The sequence below is a fragment of the Lepidochelys kempii genome, chromosome 1, assembly GCF_965140265.1.
Source record: "Lepidochelys kempii isolate rLepKem1 chromosome 1, rLepKem1.hap2, whole genome shotgun sequence".
NCBI classification, from domain to species: domain Eukaryota; kingdom Metazoa; phylum Chordata; order Testudines; family Cheloniidae; genus Lepidochelys; species Lepidochelys kempii.
In genome coordinates this window covers 26305392-26325299 of record NC_133256.1, presented here as the reverse complement: position 1 = coordinate 26325299, position 19908 = coordinate 26305392, and the positions used below count along the sequence as shown (strand labels likewise).

General features: G+C 42.3%; 1 protein-coding gene across 4 annotated transcripts in view; it reads right to left on the bottom strand.

Annotated features, from left to right (window-relative positions):
* Window positions 1-8732: 8732 nt before the first annotated feature.
* DEUP1 (deuterosome assembly protein 1) overlaps window positions 8733-19908 on the bottom strand; it is a 97032-nt gene continuing 85856 nt past the window's right edge. For 3 of the 4 annotated variants that reach the window (XM_073336994.1, XM_073337015.1, XM_073337004.1), the window contains 2 exons: window positions 17810-18035; window positions 8733-10252 (listed from right to left, as the gene is read on the bottom strand). In XM_073336994.1, coding sequence (XP_073193095.1) covers window positions 10079-10252; window positions 17810-18035 — 400 coding nt within the window. In that variant the 3' untranslated portion in view covers window positions 8733-10078. Of the gene's footprint in view, window positions 10253-17809; window positions 18036-19908 lie in introns of those variants that run through there. The other variant, XM_073337043.1, reaches the window with a different exon arrangement.

The following is a 19908-nucleotide window of genomic DNA, read 5'->3' as shown; positions in this document are numbered from 1 at the left end:
GGCAGGGATGAAGCAGGGGCAGGAAGAGGCGGGGTAGAGTGGGGCGGGAAATGGGGCTGAGCGGGGCAGCTTGGGGGTCTGCAAAAAATTTTAAATCAGAATGGGGGTCCTCTGATAGCTAAAGTTTGACAGCTGCTGCTATTCAGAGTACTTACAAAGGATTTCTTTTTCCTGTGGGACTTGAACATTCAAAGTGAATAATATAATATAAGATCTACCAAAACAGTCTTGCAGAAGCCCAAGAGAAAGATTCCACAGGTTTGTCATGGCAAAATAGCTAATATAAAGACACAGTCACAGGCCTTGAATCTTCTGTTCTTTAAATGCGGAAAATGTGGAATAATGTAGGTTTGGCTTTCAAACACTTTATTCAAATGGACCGTTCTTATATGGATCCCAGTTTCTCTTTAGAACCTAGCATCAAACCACCACAGGTGCACTCCAGGAAGTTAAAAAGAAAAGTATATCAAAATTCCTGGAATAATTTTATGCACTTTTACTGCCCATCCCTTCTTCATCCAAGGATCTCAAAGCACTTAGAACCCCCCAAACACTCAAAACATGGGGAGTTAGGTCAGGGATCACTTCAGGGCAGATGCTGCTGAGGATGAATGCAATGCAGTAGCTGTGTATCAGTATTTTCCCACAGTCGCTTAATGCAGGAAGTGAAAAAGGCCTTAACCCTGCAAACTCTTCTGTGTGTGCTTAACTATCAGCACCTGGACAGTCCCAGTGAAGCTATTGGGACTATTCACATGCAGGCTTAGGACCCTATTCACTCTCTGCATTCTTGTGTGGTAAAGATGTTACTGTGTAGAATGCCATATCTGAAACTGCAGGAGAAATTTTGGGTCAGCAAAATGTAAATGTGTTTTGGATTTGGTTTAAGATGTGGGAATTAAAATCTTTATGCTCGGAAAAAGAGCTGGGAACTTTAACAATCAAAAGTGGTCCTGATCTCCTCCTGCTACTCACTTGACGTGTTTGCACAGTGACCACTAGCTCCAGGCTGGGTCTTGAAAATCACTGCTGTCCCAGATGTGCTATCTCATGAATGACCAAGTACAGCAGAACCTCAGAGTTACGGGCACCTCGGGAATGGAGGTTGTCCGTAACTCTGAACCGTTTGTAACTCTGAACAAGACGTTATGGGATGCTCCTCAGGGTGGACTGCTTGGAGTGAGGGCTCACAGCCGTGCCTGCGAACTTCAGGGTCTTCACCTCCTGCCTGTAAGTAGCTGCCTGGCGAGTAGGGGTGGGGACAGGCAGCTGGTTCTAGCCTCCTGACTGCAAGGGTGAGGAGTGGGGCACCCTGAGGCACCACGGTGACGGTGGGCACGTGGTGAAGGCTGTGGCTTTTTAACACTGAGCTGCTCCTCCAGAGCGCAGCAGGCAGGCAGGAGCTTGGGTTCCAGCTCCAGCAGCAAATACACCAGGCCAGGTTCCAGCTGGAGCTTGGGAAGTTTCTTTCCCCAACTGGGACTGAGCTTGCACACTTATCACCCTCCTGGCGAGGGAACTGCACCCATAGCTTACAGGAAAGTGGCACAGACCCTGGTGCTGCTCCTCTGCCTGCTCAGGGGGCTCATAGCTGTGCCTGTGAAATTCAGTGTCTTCACCTCCTATTTGTAAGGGGCTTCCCCCTGTGTGGTGAATAGGGGTGGGGACAGGCAGCCCAGATGTGCCTACCTTTAGGATACAATACAGGCACAGTACGGTGTTTCCTGTTTTTTGGTTTTTAGGGTTTGTTTTTTTTTGTGTCTCCACTACTGCCTGATTGCTTACTTCTGGTTCCACGTGGTGTCCGGTTGACCGGTCAGTCTGTAACTCCGGTGTTCGTATCTTTGAGGTTCCAGTGTACTGCTACTTGTTGCTCAAAGCATCTCCTGTTCTTGAAAAATCATCTGGACCTCTTATATTGAGGGAATGTCCCCGTGTGGTTAGTGAAAGATCTAAATGATGTCTGTGCTGGAGTTGGTCAATTTCTGATGCTCCCCGTGTCAATTGTCACTGTAGTCCTCATGGCTTTTAGCATAATGTTTGTCTTCCTCTACTTTCCTGTGACGAAGCATTACCTCTCTATTAGGGACAGCCATGCTTCTGTGTTGTACATTGTCCTCACTGGATAAAAGTTGGTTACCTTAAATAAGAATGAATTGAAATTTGTGGCTGAGGAAGCTAACAAACCACCACACAACCTACACATAAATTCTGCAGTGTCGTTGGTCAGCCTGTTCAAGTGTAAGTAAAATTGCATTTAGTTAAAGACCAGCCTTGAATCTGAATCCTTCCTGCCCTGTCAGATGTTGCTTAAGGCACGGACAAAGCTCTGCCATCCTTGTCTATCCTGGGCTGCTTTTTGCATGTCCTCTATATTAAATCCCATGAGTTTTCTCTGAGTTCAACGAAGGGATTCTGTTGGTCTGTTGTGTGTTCCTTGTCACCCTGAGAAGCACTATCGACCCAGAAGGCCCCCCTCTGAACTATGCACACAAAGCCACTATGCTATTCCTTTAAAATCGGTCAAGACTCATTTCTGCCATAACTCGCAAATAATTAACTAATAATGACCCCCTATTGATCATGTCTTCTCTCCTCCTCATGTGTCACTTATCTTCTCTGATTGTGAGTTCTTTAGGACAAAGACAGCATGTCACTCTGGGCCACACATAATGTATTCGGAGTGCTACTACTGTAATCAAAATAATCAACGATATGGATCAAAATGTTTACTGGAACCTGTATTCTAATATCCAGGATAGTATTTCCAATGCACTGGAACGTGCAATTTTAAAGAATGTTACATCCAGGAGTAAAATAGAACACTTCACTTATTGAGGCGTTCATTATGTAAAATAACGTAGAATAAATTAATAGCCTTAGTTTGAAACTTTTAAAAAATCTTTTAAAAAAATTGATTGTAAACCTGTCAATATTTTTATGTAGTGAAGATCATATTTTGCACCTCAACTTTGGCATCTTTTACTGAGATCTCTTTTAATTACAGCATATGGGAATATGCATTAGAAAAATGTATTTCCTTTGTCATGTGTAAAATTGACATAAATCACTGACACTTAAGCATCAGGAACTAAACTAATGGTAGCTGGTCAAATGTCAACTATTCTGAACTTGCTGGACAAAGGTTTAATTGTATCTATGTATTAATCCAAGTGTCATTAGACTTCAAAAGTATTTTAGAAATAAGATTTCAAATGTTTCCCAGCATATAGTGGCTTGTGGCAAAATTGAAGGATTGATTACGAGCATTTTACCAGGAAATCATGCTGAGGTATTTCTGCAACAATGTCTTGTGATATGGTTTCCAAGAGTGTTCTTTAGCAGGTCAAGTCATTAGAAACCTGGCATTGCCTTTTGATAAATCAAGTTATGGAACAATTTATTAGGAGCCCATTTTCAAAGCATAAATCAAATATAAGTAAAATGCTTAAAGATCAAGGTTTTAATGGAGTTTTTATAAATGGCTTTGAAGTGTAAAGAAAGTAAAGAAGTTACTTCAAATACCCATAGAACGGTGTAAGTGGCTGTTTCTCAAACAAGATCTTACTCCCTGTCACCAAAGCATATAAAACAACTGACACTGCAAGGGGTTTTGAGGGTAAAACTACACGTTTTTTAGCTGCTGGAGCACTTGATCTTCAGTCTTCTGGTTCAATCACACAGTAGGAGCATGCTTGCCCCTCTAAATCCTCACTTCGAAAATTATTTTTAGCGAAGTTAAATAGTGGAAATATGAAATTGGCCTTCATTTTAAAAAAAGGAATAGTGTGTACGAGAGTGCATAGACGACAAATATCTAGGCAGACCTGGGATATGCTGTTGCTTTCATGAGGAACTACAGTGGAGCAAATAGGCTCCTTGCAGGCGCTGCAGTCTGCCCCTGCACAACAAACGGCAGGATTTCGGGCCATATTCTGTACAGGATGTAGACTATCCACTAGCAGTGCTGCCAACTCCCACATTATGTAGTCTTTTATTTAAGACACCAGGTTCTGGAGCCATGTGATTGCAAGAGAAAATCTCAGCTTTTACTTACCAAAAAAAAGGCAACTTTGTAGCCTTCACAGTGCAGAGAACATCTTGAAAACATGAAGCCTGAAGGTTCAAAAGCCAGAAGGTAAATTAAAAAAAAAAGTATTTCTTTTTAAATCTCAGGATATCTAAACGGATATCACTGAACGTTTGAAGGTGGTAATACAGTACTACTCCAATGTAGATCAGGAGTAATTGCACAGCAGTCAGTGAAGTTCAACTTGTACAATATATATATGATCATCCAAACTAGGCTCAGGACGGTTAAAGCTCTCCAGCCTGAAGTTGTCTTGCAAATAGTACTTATAAAATAGCAATGAATAGTTAAATCCTTGTAATGAACTACTTGTTATTTCATGAGGGGCAAGGTGGGTGAGGTAGTGTGTGTCATTGGACCAACTTCTGTTGGTGAAAGAGACCAGCTTACACAGAACTTGTCTGTGTAAACTCAAAAGCTTGTTGCTTTCAGCAACAGAAGTTGGTCCAATGAAAGACATTACCTCACCCACCTTGCCTCTCTAACAATCTGGGACTGAGACGGCTACAACAACATGGCAAACAATAGTTAGTTCATTTTTTCTTAACTTAGTCTTTATCTTCTATGTAAGTTTCAAATGACAGTCCTGGACCTGCCACAAGAGATGCTCTCCCCCAGGCCCGGAGCTGCTGTGGCCGGGGAGAGCTGCTCGCCCCGGAGCTGCCGTAGCTGGGGAAAGGCAGGGAGAGGCACTCTCCCCCGGCCCTGGAGCTGTTGCGGGCAGAGAGGGCGAGGGCTGGGGGGGAGTCCTCTCTCCCTGCCACCCTGGTGCAGCCTGCACCCCAAACTCCTCATCCCTGGTCCCACCCCAGAGCCCATCACCCCCCTGGACCTCAACTCCTGCCCCATCCCAGAGCCCCCTACCACACCCCTCATCTCCATTTCAGAGCCTTCACCCCCAGCCAGAGCCCTCACCCACCTGCACCCCAACCTGCTGCCCCAGCCCTGAGGCTCATCCCACACCCTGAACCCCTCATCCCCGGCCCCATCCCAGAGCCCACATCCCTAGCCTGAGCCCCCTTCCACACTCCAAACCCCTCGGCCCCACCTCACCACACATCACCTCCATATTGGTGCACATAAAATTAATTCTGTACATGCATGGGAAAATGTAGAGGGAACTTTGGAGAGCACAGGAAGCCACAGTAATGCAGACAACACTAATGACACTGGCATCCAAAGGGGTCTGTAAACATCTCCAATGGGATTTCAATCTGCCAAAAGCACATTCAACAACCATTCTGCTCCTGCTGTGAATGTAATTAAGCTGTCTTTTGCCAGGGCCTCTGAAATTAGGTTATGGATTCATAAGCCAAGGCAAAAGGAGGTATGCAGGGGACCACCAGAATAATGGTGGGCACAGTAATTCCATTTATGACAATGTCATTTGGTGAGAATAGTGTTTCAGCAGGTCCATGAATACAGATTCTTGAGTGGCGAAAAACCCTGGCATCATGAACTTTTCCAGTGCAGCCCACCTTGACATTTATAAATTGATCTCTGTTGTCCACAAAGGCCTGTAAGAAAAATGGAGTAGTCCCCTCTGCTGTTTAGGTATTTGTGTGCTCCTTGAGGATGGAAAATTATGGGCATGCGAATCCCATCAATGGCCCCAGCACAGTTAGGAAACCCCATTCTGTCAAAGCCAGCAATTACCTCAAAAATATATTGTATGCCTGCCACCTTGGGGTAAACCACATGCCTGACTGGCGCAGAAACCTCTGCCACCACTTAACCCACACTGGTTGGTAATGGACTTTAGCAGTCTGGAGTAGCCAGCTTCCAGACAGTTATAGCAACCCACTTTTGGACCGGCAAGAGTGACAGTTGTGTGACTTTACACTGGAGGGTTGGGGCAGGCTGCTCACAAAGCTTCAGAAATGTAGTTTTCTTCATGCAAAAGTTCTGGACCCATTGCTGGTCATCCCAGGTCTGCATGACAATGTACTCCCTGTGCTTGTGGCCTGCTCCAGAAGCACTGGGCTACATAAGGGGCAGCGGTAGCTGTACTGTGTGTCATGAGCAGCATCAGCCAGTTTGAGTTGGCCATGTCTGTGTTATCCTCTTCTTGCTCCATCATAAGCTGTGCCAGGTGCCTTTAGTGGCTCAGAACACGCCACTAACGTCCACCAGTGTATCATGGAAGCGCTGCTTGTTGCCTGACACAGGAGTGAAAGTGCAAGCAAAAGAAGTCCTTCAAAAGGCGCCTCCTCCATATTGCTGTCTCTAGTAGCTGGGAGCACACAGACCAAAATGAGCACTGGGCAGGATGTGTTGGCAGGCTGTTCAAACTGTCTGTAGTGTGTAAGGTGGACAGTCAAGTTTTCCCACAGTGCACCACAGTCAAAGGACTAGAGTGGCCATGTTTCAGGAGGGTGCTATGGAGGCTGAGATATGGTTGGTTTTACTCAGGCCTGCGTGCTGAAGTATGGATGCCAGAGCCCAAGGTTCAAGCTCTTTTTTTGTTAACCCTACATTAGGGATTTTCTCTCAGTGTAGATGCTCAAGCCCTGGGTTCTTGAATCCAGGTCAGCTGACTCAAGTCCCACTAATCCTAGGTTTACATTGCAGACTAGACATACCCTCAGAGTCTCCAGTACCTCTGTTCAGAGCAATGTACTAACTTTTGGCTGGATAAGCCAAAGTCAGTGTCAAAGTCCAACATTCAGAGGTTTAAAAAAAACCCAAGAAAGATGTGATACCGTGATGATTTTTCATAACATTTGTCCATCTTTGGTTTAATTTGACTTGGTAGGGTTTTTACAGCCACTCCCTGCACGGCTCGCTGATCACTGAGACATAGCGTCTGACTTGTTTTTGCCTGTTAGCCAGGTTCAGAGCTACTATGACTGATATCCTTCATGGAGTGACTTGTAGGAGCAAGCTGTTTTTACTTCCTGCCCTTAGAATGGAATGGAATGTGGGGGCCTGACACTGTTAGCTTTAGCTCAGTGCACCAGACAGGTTAATCCTATTACTTTACAGAGCTGGCCTTTGGCCACATGCTCTTTAGGACTCTCTAAAAATAAGGCCAATCTCACATAAATGAGAGATGAATTTCATTTTGTTGCAAAGCTAACCTTAACATTGTGAGCCCATCACTAGGATTTTTTCCTACTTCTCAACATGGCTGTGAAAGACTGACCTTTGGTAATCCAAACTTTGTGGATTACCAGGGTTTTCAGAAGCCCCTGGACTGACTTGTACGTGACTGTGTGTGTGTTGAATAGCCCCACCAATAGCCCTAGGGCTGAGGTTGGATAGAAGAAAAAAAAAAGAGAAAACACAAATGAGAAAATTGGGTTGGAGTTGGACAGAATGGGCAGCTCCCATGAGCATCTCCCTGCCAGCCGCCCAACAGATGATTGGCAGCTATGGCTGGTGTGTGCTGAGCATCCCTTCTTTTTTTTCCCCATGGTTGAGCCCAGAGCACCCACGGAGTTGGCGCCTATGGGCTGGGTTCAAAAGGTATTTAGGTGTTGCAATGCTACAAGATCAGGTGACATCTGAGTGGTGGTTTGAGAATGTCAGCGGTACCTAAATGTTGCCATTTAAAGAGGCAGTTAAGTACTTAATGCACTTAAGTACCATTGTGAATCTGGCCTCAGGGGTCTAACTCTCCCCATGCTTAGGGTTGAGGATTTCACTGGACTGTGCAGGGATTAGGTGTTGTGACACATGTTGGAACAACACCTAAGTATCTTTGAGGATCTGGGCAATACTGACTTGATTATATGTTTGAATATTTTGCTTGGAAAAGAAACAAGGCTAATATGTCAATATCTTCTATTATCTTCCTCTCTATCATTCTTAAAGACAAATTTTTGCTTTCTTAGTCTCCAGGGTCAACTTCTGATTTATAATTTTCTGAATATTATTTCCAGAGATTCCTAAATTTCTACCATAGTTCTTTTAAAACTTCCAGATGCATCATCTCTTAAACTGAAGTTACATTTATTTAGTTTGTTCAAATACTCTTTCATCATCTTTTTGTTCACTCTTTGCTCTCCAGCTTTCTTTAGTTTTATTTGCCTGAGTTTATGGTTCTTTTACATTTTCATTATCATTACTCACTTTATTGAAAACTGAGCAAATTGGTATTTAAAATCTGGCTGTTTTGTCTAAGTGTGAAATAGTGCGTTTTGCTATGTTGGAGAGAGAGCTTCCAAAAACAATTCACATTTTAGAGTGGGCTAGAATATTAATGATAATTCTGTTACTCACAAACCAGCCTATTTGATTCACCAGTATTATTTTTCTCCAGCTTTTTCCAGGAAGTTGCAAACAGCAAGTGCACTATATGCTGTACTATAGCTTTTCTGTAACTATTCCATTCAAGTCAATTGTTAATTGGCTCCTGTACTTTCTGACTGTTCCACTTGCATAGCAATAGAATTTAGTATGAACTGCAAATAAAAGGAACGGCCATGTGAAACACAGAGTTACTCACGCTGCAGAGCATTGGGTTGGAAGAAGGATTGAGAATTGGAAAAGTAGTAACTGCTTAGAGCCTTTACAAAGGGGATGTTCAGCAATCTATATAGTCTGAGGACAAAGGTTTTACATGGTCTATGCTGAGATAAAAACAATAGGCCAACATTATACTTAAACACCAATATTTGCTTTGCAGAAAGATTTACTTTTAATACATTTTTTTTCAGATATTTAAATATTAATGAAAAACTTGTAAACCATTATAGGTAGGGCCCTACCAAATTCACGGTCCATTTTGGTCAGTTTCACAGTCATAGGATTTAAAAAATTCCAAATGTCATGATGTCAGCGATTTAAATCTGAAATTTCAGTGTTGTAATTGGTGGCGGGGGGTTGCGGTACTGCTAGTCTTACTTCTGCACTGCTGCTGGTGGCGGAGCTGCCTGTGGAGCGGAGTAGCTGGAGAGCAGCGGCTGCTGGCCGGGAGCCCAGCTCTGAAGGCAGAGCCATTGCCTGCAGCAGCACAGAAGTAAGGATAGTATGGTATGGTATTGCCACCCTTGCGTCTGTGCTGTTGCTGCTGCTGCTGCTGCTGGTGGGGCACCGCCTTCAGACAGGGGCGCCTGGCCAACAGCCGCTGCTCTCCAGCCCCCTAGCTCTGAAGGCAGTGCAGAAGGGTGGCAATACTGTGACCCCCGTAAAATAACCTTGCAACACCCCCCCTCACTCCCCTGCAACCCTCTTTTGGATCAGGCTCCCCAGTTTGAGAAACGCTGGTCTTCAGTGTAAAATCTGTACAGTATAAGGTAAAAGCACACAAATGACCAGATTTCACAGTCTGTGATGTGTTGTTCAGGGCTGTGAATTTGGTCAGGCCCTAGTTATAGGTAAGATGCTCTGTTCCAGCTGAACTCTGCTTATCACAGTAATGCAAAGCAAAGTGGGGTGGGAAAGGTGAATTCAAGGTATGTTTGCCCTTTCCCTACTCTTGACCATGCTGTGGGCTTGCCTGGTCCTAAGCATGGGTTAGAGCAGGCTCAGCTGCAATGGACATAAACAGCTATTCTTGTTGCCAAGAATAACCAGAGCACAGCTATGCCCATGATGCTATGAGCTGTGAATAGAACAGTGTAAAACTGTTATTCCGGTTCTATGCAAGCTAGAGAATCCCCTTAGACTAGGTATAGTCTCAAGTGGCCAGTTCCATTGATTAGATAGCTCCCTTACCCAATCAAGTTTCATGTATCTTTACTTAATTTACAGTGGTCCAAATGCGTTTCTGGAGCACACAAGTAGACAAAAACAAATTACATATTTAATTTCTAGATATGTCTTAGATTGCAAATATACACTGTAACTAAAGCAACAACAGAACAATGTGTCATGTTAATATAGGAATGCAAACCCTCCCCCCCCAAAATTTATATTACAAGACACTAGCTATCTGTGTAAATTCAAGAAAATGGTAGCAGATTTTAGTTTTGAGAATCAGAAGAGTAACTACTTGGTTATACCTTTATTTGTTTTTAAACTGCATATAAAAAGCTAAAAGGCTCATATATGTCTATTTTGCTTTAGCCTGGCATATTTTTTGACAGTATTTTCAGAATGCCTTTGTAGTTCTTCAATGTGTGAATTTAAAATCTCTTCAAATTCTTTTGCTCGTTTCTCTTCTTCTTGAAAGAACTTTTCTGTTGCAGTTGTAGGTAAGGACATCTCTGGGTGAATCTGAACAATACATAGAGCAGGCACAGGTAGTACAGAATTGAAAGTACAGCAATATTTTTACATTATTGAAGCATAAAACAAATTTTTCATAAGTTTTACAAGCTAGAAAATATGCAAAGTTACCATCTTTTACTAAAACATAGACTTAGGCCTTAGGCGTGTCACTACATATTTAAATGGAGGATGGTGTGGATTGCACTCTCAGCAAATTTGCGGATGATACTAAACTGGGAGGAGTGGTAGATACGCTGGAGGGGAGGGATAGGATACAGAAGGACCTAGACAAATTGGAGGATTGGGCCAAAAGAAATCTGATGAGGTTCAATAAGGATAAGTGCAGGGTCCTGCACTTAGGACGGAAGAACCCAATGCACCGCTACAGACTAGGGACCGAATGGCTAGGCAGCAGTTCTGCGGAAAAGGACCTAGGGGTGACAGTGGACGAGAAACTGGATATGAGTCAACAGTGTGCCCTTGTTGCCAAGAAGGCCAATGGCATTTTGGGATGTATAAGTAGGGGCATAGCGAGCAGATCGAGGGACGTGATCGTTCCCCTCTATTCGACATTGGTGAGGCCTCATCTGGAGTACTGTGTCCAGTTTTGGGCCCCACACTTCAAGAAGGATGTGGATAAATTGGAGAGAGTCCAGCGAAGGGCAACAAAAATGATTAGGGGACTGGAACACATGACTTATGAGGAGAGGCTGAGGGAGCTGGGATTGTTTAGCCTGCAGAAGAGAAGAATGAGGGGGGATTTGATAACTGCTTTCAACTACCTGAAAGGGGGTTCCAAAGAGGATGGCTCTAGACTGTTCTCAATGGTAGCAGATGACAGAACGAGGAGTAATGGTCTCAAGTTGCAGTGGGGGAGGTTTAGATTGGATATTAGGAAAAACTTTTTCACTAAGAGGGTGGTGAAACACTGGAATGCGTTACCTAGGGAGGTGGTAGAATCTCCTTCCTTAGAGGTTTTTAAGGTCAGGCTTGACAAAGCCCTGGCTGGGATGATTTAACTGGGAATTGGTCATGCTTCAAGCAGGGGGTTGGACTAGATGACCTTCTGGGGTCCCTTCCAACCCTGATATTCTATGATTCTATGAAATGTACTACCGGTCACAATTTGGCTCCCCTGCTATCCTCAAGATCCTTGGGCCAGTCACAGGGCACTTCAGTCCCTGGTGTAATTTAGAGTAGCCTCTTGGCAAACACTGTATGAAATGATGGGATATATTGAAAAGAAAAGACTTTTTTTTTTCCCCGCATCTTAAGAAGTTAGATAGATGGCCCTCTAAAAGAATGTTAATTCAGGAATACCGGCAACCAAGACACTCAGAAAAACTTTAGTATTCCTTTTCTTTTTAGTATTAGCCTCAACCTGGTGTGGGTTACATCTCATTTCTCCTACCACTTAATTTTTATTCTAGGACCTCCATGTCACAGTCTTCACAGTGGGATGTTCCCCATCTCCATGGCAACTGGAGCAGACCAAATCTTTGGTCTGAGCTGGACTTAGGACTGCCCATCAGGAAGAAACTGTTACAGGAAAAAATTAGTAACGTTCTTTGAGATGTCGTACATGTTCATTCTACTTAGGTGTGTGTCCTCCAGTGCACAGCTGCTGCAGAGCTTTTCGCCTTAGCTCTATACATCAGGATGGCACAAGTGTCCTCTGCTGTCTGTGTGTTCATTGCTCATGCAGTGCACATAAGGGTAGAGCCCCCCTCTTCCCCCAACCCTCCTCAGTTCCTTCCTACCAGGAGACAAATAGAGAGGGGAAGGAGGGTGGGTCATGGAATGGACACATGCAACATATATCTTGAAGAACAACAGTTACAGAAACCATTTCTTCTTCTAGTGATTGCACATATCCATTCCATGAACCACCCTCCTTCCCCTCTCAATTGGAGTCTTCCGGTAGAAAGGAACTGAGGAGGGGTCAGGGGTGTCTCTGTTATGCCTGCGTTCAGTGCATGATACAGCAGAGGATGCCCCCCAATGGGTACCGTTAAAGGGAAACACTCTGACAACTATGCACTCGAGTGCACACACACCTATAGTGGAATGGACATAGGCAACACATTTTGAAGAACAGTTACAGGAAGGTTAGTAACTGTTCTTCTTTGAGCGATTGCATGTGTCCATTCCCCTATACAGGATTCACAAGCAGTTCCAAACGGAGGTGGGTTCGGAGTCTATTGAACCACTCGACCGTTGTGAGAGGTAAATATATGACCAGACAAGCAGGTTGTCACTTTGAAAATGTCTAATATGGAAATGCTAGCTAGAAAGGCCGCAGAGACTGCTTGGGACCTAGTCAAAAGTCCATAGGATGAGACAGGTTATACTTAGTGTTTCATCTGTGAACCACAACCCTCACGTAAGAGTCCACATGGCATCTGTTATCTGTAGTTTAGACCTGACTTCAGGTAGCTATTAAATAATATTAAGAATGAATTCAACATGAGATGCTAGTACTGGATCTGGACCAAGATCTTTATATACTTATTTGCTGGAATTGCTATCTGGAAGCAAATAAAGAATTGTGCTGGGTATAAATGAGACCAAAAAACCCAGGAGCTGTCAGAGATTGTGTCTTAGGAGAGGTCTGCTAATGTCAGACTTTATTTTCTTCTGTCTCTCTTCTAAAATAAAGTTTATCTTAGAAGATAAGTTAAATGCTGGAATTTTGTGAGCGCTGTAATTGGCCCTTCCACTTGTTTACTCAAACTTTTGTTTCTGAAGGTATTTTGTGATGACTGCTGAGGCCTGAGTATCATGATGAGAAGTTTCAGAGGAGCAGCCGTGTTAGTCTGTATTCACAAAAAGAAAAGGAGTACTTGTGGCACCTTAGAGACTAACCAATTTATTTGCGCATAAGCTTTTGTCCAGAGAGACAGACAGACATGTATCCTTTTCACTTGAAGGGAGGGATGAAATATGGCATTTGTGAATACCACATAGCAGTTACAAGTCCAAAAAGGGAGTACTCTGTATTGAAAATGCTTCTTGTGTAGCTGAAGCTAAAGTATCTCTGGGTGACTCTCCCTGATCAGTAGGGACTACAAGAAATTTATTTTTGTATTCTGAGGTCTGGGGAAGAAAATTCTGCAATGATGGATTTCAGTATTTCCACTTAAAATATTGATCTTCTTATGGACTTGTTGAGGCACCTGAGATTTCTATGCCATCGTTTCTCTTTTACCACAAAGAATCTTGTGCCCTTTCCAAAATAACTGTTTCTTCATGAAGCTGGTTCTGTTGTTCCAATAAGTAGAAGATGGCTGACTGCACTTTTAATCTTCTGATATCACAAAGGGTCTTATTGATAGTGTTGGTTTATTTTAACATACATGGGGAAAGGATAAACTTGACTCTGGGACATCTCAAGCACTCATTTTCTTAGCTGATTCACTCCCAGATGACAATTAAAGGGGGAAATCTGCCCAGACTTCAGAAACCCCTTATTCCCTTGTTTAAAGCATCAGTGACTGCTTTGTCCCTAAAGAGCTTACCAACAAAACATTTAGAAGGATATCAGTTTAGCATGCTATTCCAATTCCTTCAAGCTATGGTTGACCTTAGAACATATTTGAATGTATAGCAAATCAGTCAGGTGAAGCATCATTCTTGAAAAAGTTGCTAGGGAAGCTTAGTTTAAAATAGATTTTGTGTCATGTTTTTCTTTATGCACACTCACAGTGGCCTCCCTGTTGAGCATAGACCTCCCACAATAAGAGACTGCAGGCAATACTATCAGCCCTGAGGCAGTTTTATTTTCCTGTTGTGTGTTTGGCAGGAATATGCCCTTAGTTAAACTATGTCCTTTACTAAGGATGCAGCAGGCTTCAGTTGAGGCAGAGTAATGAAGAATTGGTAGTCCTTAGGTATGAGTAGGTCTCAATAGAGAAATTCCCACTCCTTTATAAACCAGCAGAGGAAGAATCACACACCTCTTCATCAACATTCCCATTTTTATTTATTTATGAACTTATTTATTGGTGTTTCATTGTCTAAGAAAATAAGTACTTATGAAGCTAAACCCCCATTTGTGCTTACTTCTGGAAAAAACTTACTTGAGAGTCTGATGTATCTTGCTCAGAGCCTCAATTTTAGAGATTTCTCCTCCTTAGAGGATCTCGGCAGAGGACTTAAGACTTTAGGCTTATGATTGAGATGCTAAAGCAGCACTCAGGGATGATAAAGCCATTGTGGCAAAACTAAATGAATTCTTTACATTGGTCTTCACGGTTGAGGATGTGAGGGAGATTCCCAAACCTGAGCCATTCTTTTTAGGTGACAAATCTGAGGAACTGTCCCAGATTGAGGTGTCATTAGAGGAGGTTTTGGAACAAACTGATAACCTAAACAGTAATAAATCATGAGAACCAAGAGTTCTGAAGGAACTCAAATGTGAAACTGCAGAACTACTAATTGTAGTCTGTAACCTATCATTTAAATCAGCTCTGTACCAAATGACTGGAGGATAGCTAATGTGATGCCAATTTTTAAAAAGGGCTCCAGAGGTGAACCCAGCAATTACAGGCCGGTAAGCCTGACTTCAGTACTGAGCTAACTGGTTGAAACGATAGTAAAGAACAAAATTGTCAGACACAGATGAACATAATTTGTTGGGGAAGAATCAACAGGGTTTTTGTAAAGGGAAATCATGCCTCACCAATCTACTAGAATTCTTTGAGGGGAGTCAGCAGCACATGGACGAGAGGGAGCTAGTGGATATAATGTACTTAGATTTCAGAAAGCCTTTGACAAGGTCCCTTACCAAAGGCTCTTAAGCAAAGTAAGCTGTCATGGGATAAGAGGGAAGGTCCTCTCATGGACTGGTAACTGGTTAAAAGATAGGAAACAAAGGGTCAGTTTCAGAATGGAGAAAGGTAAATAGTGGTGTCCCCCAGGGATCTGTACTGGGCCCAGTCCTATTTAACATATTCATAAGCGATCTGGAAAAAGGGGTAAACAGTGAGGTGGCAAAATTTGCAGATGATACAAAACTACTCAAGATAGTTAAGTCCCAGGCAGACCACAAAGGTGGTCTACAAAAAGATCTCTCAGAACTGGGTGACTGGGCAACAAAATGGCAGATGAAATTCAATGTTGATAAATGCAAAGTAATGCACATTGGAAAACATAATCCCAGCTATGAATATATAATAACGATGAGGTCTAAATTGGCTTTTACCACTCAAGAAAGGTCTTGGAGTCATTGTGGATAGCCGTCTGAAAACATCCACTCAATGTGCAGCAGCAGTCAAAAAAAGCTAACAGAATGTTTGGAATCATTAGGAAAGGGATAAATAAGACAGAAAATATATTGTCTCTATATTAATCCATGATATGCCCATATCTTGAATACTGCATGCAGATGTGGTCACCCCATCTCAAAAAGAGATTTAGAATTGGAGAAGGTTCAGAAAAGGGCAACAAAAATGATTAAGAGTACGGAATGGCTGCCATATGAGGAGAGACTGGGACTTTTCAGCTTGGAAAAGAGAAGACTAAGGGGTGATATAATAGAGGCCAATAAAATCATGACTGGTGTGGAGAAAATAAAGGCAGAAGTTCATTTACTCCTTATGATAACACAAGAACTCCGGGTCACCAAATGAAATTAATAGGCAGTAGGTTTAAAACAAACCAAAGGAAGTATTTTTTCCACACAACGCAGTGTCAACCCATAGAACTTCTTGCCAGAGGATGTTGTGAAGGCCAAGTCTATAACAGCATTCAAAAAGAACTAGATAAGTTCATGGAGGATAGGTCCATCAAGGGCTATTAGCCAAGATGGACAGGGATGGTATGCCCAGCCTCTGTTTGCCAGAAGCTGAGAATGGGTGACAGGGGATGGATCACTTGAGGATTACCTGTTCTGTTCTTTCCCTCTGGGGCACCTGGCATTGGCCAGCACAGGATACTGGGCTAGAAGGACCTTTGGTCTGACCCAGTATGACTGTTCCTATATTCTTAGGCTGTCCCTTTTAATGCTAAGATCCTTCACCAGTCCCTGGGTCAAAAATCCCTGGGAAAAGGTGGGAGGGGCCCCCTGAAGAAGAGAGTGCTATTCCTGGGAGATTGTAAGGAAAGTCTACAGGCATGTATCCTGCATATCTTCTTAAGGAAAATAGTGGTCATTTTATGACCTCCCCACAGTAGAGGATCTGAATCACTTCATCCCATGCTCCCTGCTGCTGGATCTGTGCTGATTAGGGACTGACTTCACAAAATGAGGAATGAGCTGGTGCCATTGAAGGCAAATTACTCATTGGTATCAGAAAGGTCACAGGAGCTGGTATAGAATCATAAGATCAGACAGGATCACAAGGGTCATTGAATCTAACTTTTCATGGCAGCTGAGGCCTTACAGGTAAAAGTACTTGTAGGAAGAGGGCATGTTTTGTGGTCTTCAAGCACCTTGGCATGGACCTTGCTTACAGACTGGCTGGGAGCAGAAATTTTTCCTTCTGGTTGCTACGGGGAGAACTTGCCCTCTGCAAGAGTCAGGATGCTCCAGTGAACCTTTCCTCCCTTCTCTACAAGTTGTTGAAATAGGGGCCCTATGACTAGGGGAGGATGGGGCATGGAGGCTGGGATGGGCTTTGAAACAAAACAAACTTACTTACTCTATGACCCATGCCACAGATACTGGCCTGGTTTCAATGAAGGCAGCTTCCAAATGGTCTGCTCAATTGTTAGAACATGGACCTAGCCCATGCACTGGCTGGGAGCTAGTTTCCCTTTGGCCTGTTGTCCTTGTCTGCCATTTACTGTGCAGGGAGACAGGAAGGAGAGGTGCTGTCCTTCAAACCCACTTCAGAGAGCCAAAATATGATTTCTCTTTCCTGTTTACCAATGTTGAGGACAAAAATCTAAAGCCAATGAAGAAATTGATAGACACATGCGCGCACACACACACAATTTCTGCAAAAGTTCTGCTACAAAGGGAGCCCTGGAGGCTGCAGCATGTGCAGTTTGGAGGCAGAGAATTCTAGGGAATTCTTCTTGATTGGCAGTCCTAGACCCAGGCTTGCAGCAAAGATGTGGTCTGCCCCCAGTTGCCATAGAGATGGCAAACACCCCACTGTGAAGAGTGACATGGAGAGGACTGACAATGCTACAATTTTACTCTTTCCCTTTAAGAAAAAGAGAGATTACAACATTCAGGATTTTCTCTTTCATGTTTGGATACAACAGGTACACAGATCCCTTTCATTTTATCCATTAATCTACTTCTATAGAAATTTTATTTTCTAACAGCACATTAGGGTCCTTATTAGAGTAGTCATGAATTTACTGTGATAGAATTGTTAAAGCAGGGTGCCCCAGCTGAAGGCCATACTAGCAACTTGCTAAAAGCCTGAAGCTCACACCGTATTTTCATAATAGTGGATGATAACCATCATCACCACTAACACTGAGGTATGCCTAAGCATGAAATATACCATAACAGCAAATGTAAACTATATTATAGGAATCCATGAATCACATTTGCCCTATAGACTGAACTTTGGCTACCTCTGTGTTTAAAGTAAATTAACTACTCACCATTGGGTTGACTTCTTCCACACTGTACACATGGCTCAGTACAACATCACACCTATGCTTTTCAGGAAATGGGCTGTTGTAGTGTGAAGGATAGAACATTGGTGGTGATGGAGATTTACAATCTAGTTTCTGGTCATGATCTCTGCTAAGTCTCTGAGATGGTAGACTGCTGCCACTTTTAGTATCAATGATATCACCTTGACCATGTAGAGCAAGATTTTGGTTTCTGTAGAGTTCAAAGACAGTTGGTTGCATAGGTTTCATTTGCCATTCAATTTTGTAAAGTTCTAAAATAATAAAATAGTGTTTTCAAATAGGAAGACCAGTTAACTATATTTCATAGTTTGTTAGGTTATGGTTTCTGTTCATATAATTTTGTCCTCTTTGCTTTTCAAACAGCTTCATGTCTGAGTTCCATGACAGATAAGTTTAAATCAGCTTAAAACAGTAGTCTGTACAATTGTCATTCTCTGAAAGTGCCATCTCTGAAATTTATTCCCCACCTTGGTCTGACACAGTCCAATGTAGTTGACCTGCAGGTCTGCTAACATCTATATTTTCTCATGCTTTAACTGATACAATGAGCTACAATATGAGAGTGTAAGAGATAGGAAGGGGATACCCTATTTATGGTGTTTTGGTAAGTGGATTTTGATCCATTCAAATGTCATATGGATATAAATACATGCAGGTGCCTAGGATTTAGACCTAATGCTTTTTAAAAAAAATTAAAGCTTTAGCATGTGGAGCCCCTGATCTTGCACCATTAAACTCAATAGGAAACTTTGCCATTGACTTCAATGAGTGCAGAGTCAAAACAAGAATGAGAAGAGAACAAACATTAAATACATATTTAAACTGAACAAGGGTATTTCATTCTCTAACAATAATAACTGAAGAACTTCAAGCTGATTCAAGAATCTAAGTACAGTGTTATGGTGCTCCATAATCTTTGGACCCTACTGATGGCGTAATCCATAGTAGATTTGAAATTGTATGTTTTTTAATCTACCTGAAACTCAAGTCAAGTAATTAACTGTTGAATAAGAAAAATCTACTTGCTATGCATTGCAAACAAATTCCCCTGGTAGCTGTCTGAGCAACTGCTAAAAACATATTGAGAAATAGCATGTGGTTTTGATTTCTTCTTACTTATACACATGCTTTCTTAATTAGAATAATTTCCAGTTGTATCTTTATTTGTAATATGTACCAAAGTGTGAAAACCAGAGAAATCCGATAACCTCATTTTTTCTTACATAGCAGGTTTTTCTCTTAGAATACTTTTTGTAGTGGTAAAAGTTTCCATTGTATTAAAGTCTGAGCTTATTACAAAGAAGTGTTCTGCTTTTGTAAGTACAGATATTCCATGTTACCTACTTCAAAGCTTACAGTAATCCTAAATTTGTATACCGACTTAAATCACCAAGGATCCCAAAGCATTTTACTAATGTAATATGCTAGTATACAAAAAAGTCTCCAAGCATGGAGTGAAGGTCCCTATTCCCATAGCTAGATGCAGAAAGGAAGGAATTGAGACAGTTAGGGACCACATAGCCCTTGTATAATATCATTTTGAATATTTGATACTGTGAGGCAGTGTATATGCAGTAATACTAGGAACTTTTAAAACACTCTTTTACTAGAAGTTCGCTGGAGTTGTGGGGGCAGGGAGCATCCCACAAATGGGAATATGTAAAGGCCGCATCAAAGAAGTAATGAAGAATATCTTCTCTAATTACAAATGAAGTGGGGATTAAAATAAGCAGAATGTAATACTCAGGTGTAGTACAATTGGAATGCTGTAATTATTATCCACTCCAAGAAGAGATACTCTGAAAGTAAGACAGAGTCATCTAATGTTTACTCTACCTTTAGTCGAATTTTCCACTTTACTCCTTACCGCTCACTGAATACATACAGCTTGCTCTTTGGAGCACAGAATAAATCCTCCCCACCCCACCATTTTAGAGCCCATTTAGTCTACCTTTGGAGTAAAGGCACAGTGAAGAAGACAGCCTACTGAAGAGAGCTGGCTTGAATAATAAAAACATTGAATTGCTCATTTTGTGTTTTGACCTTTTTGAAAGTAATTTCCT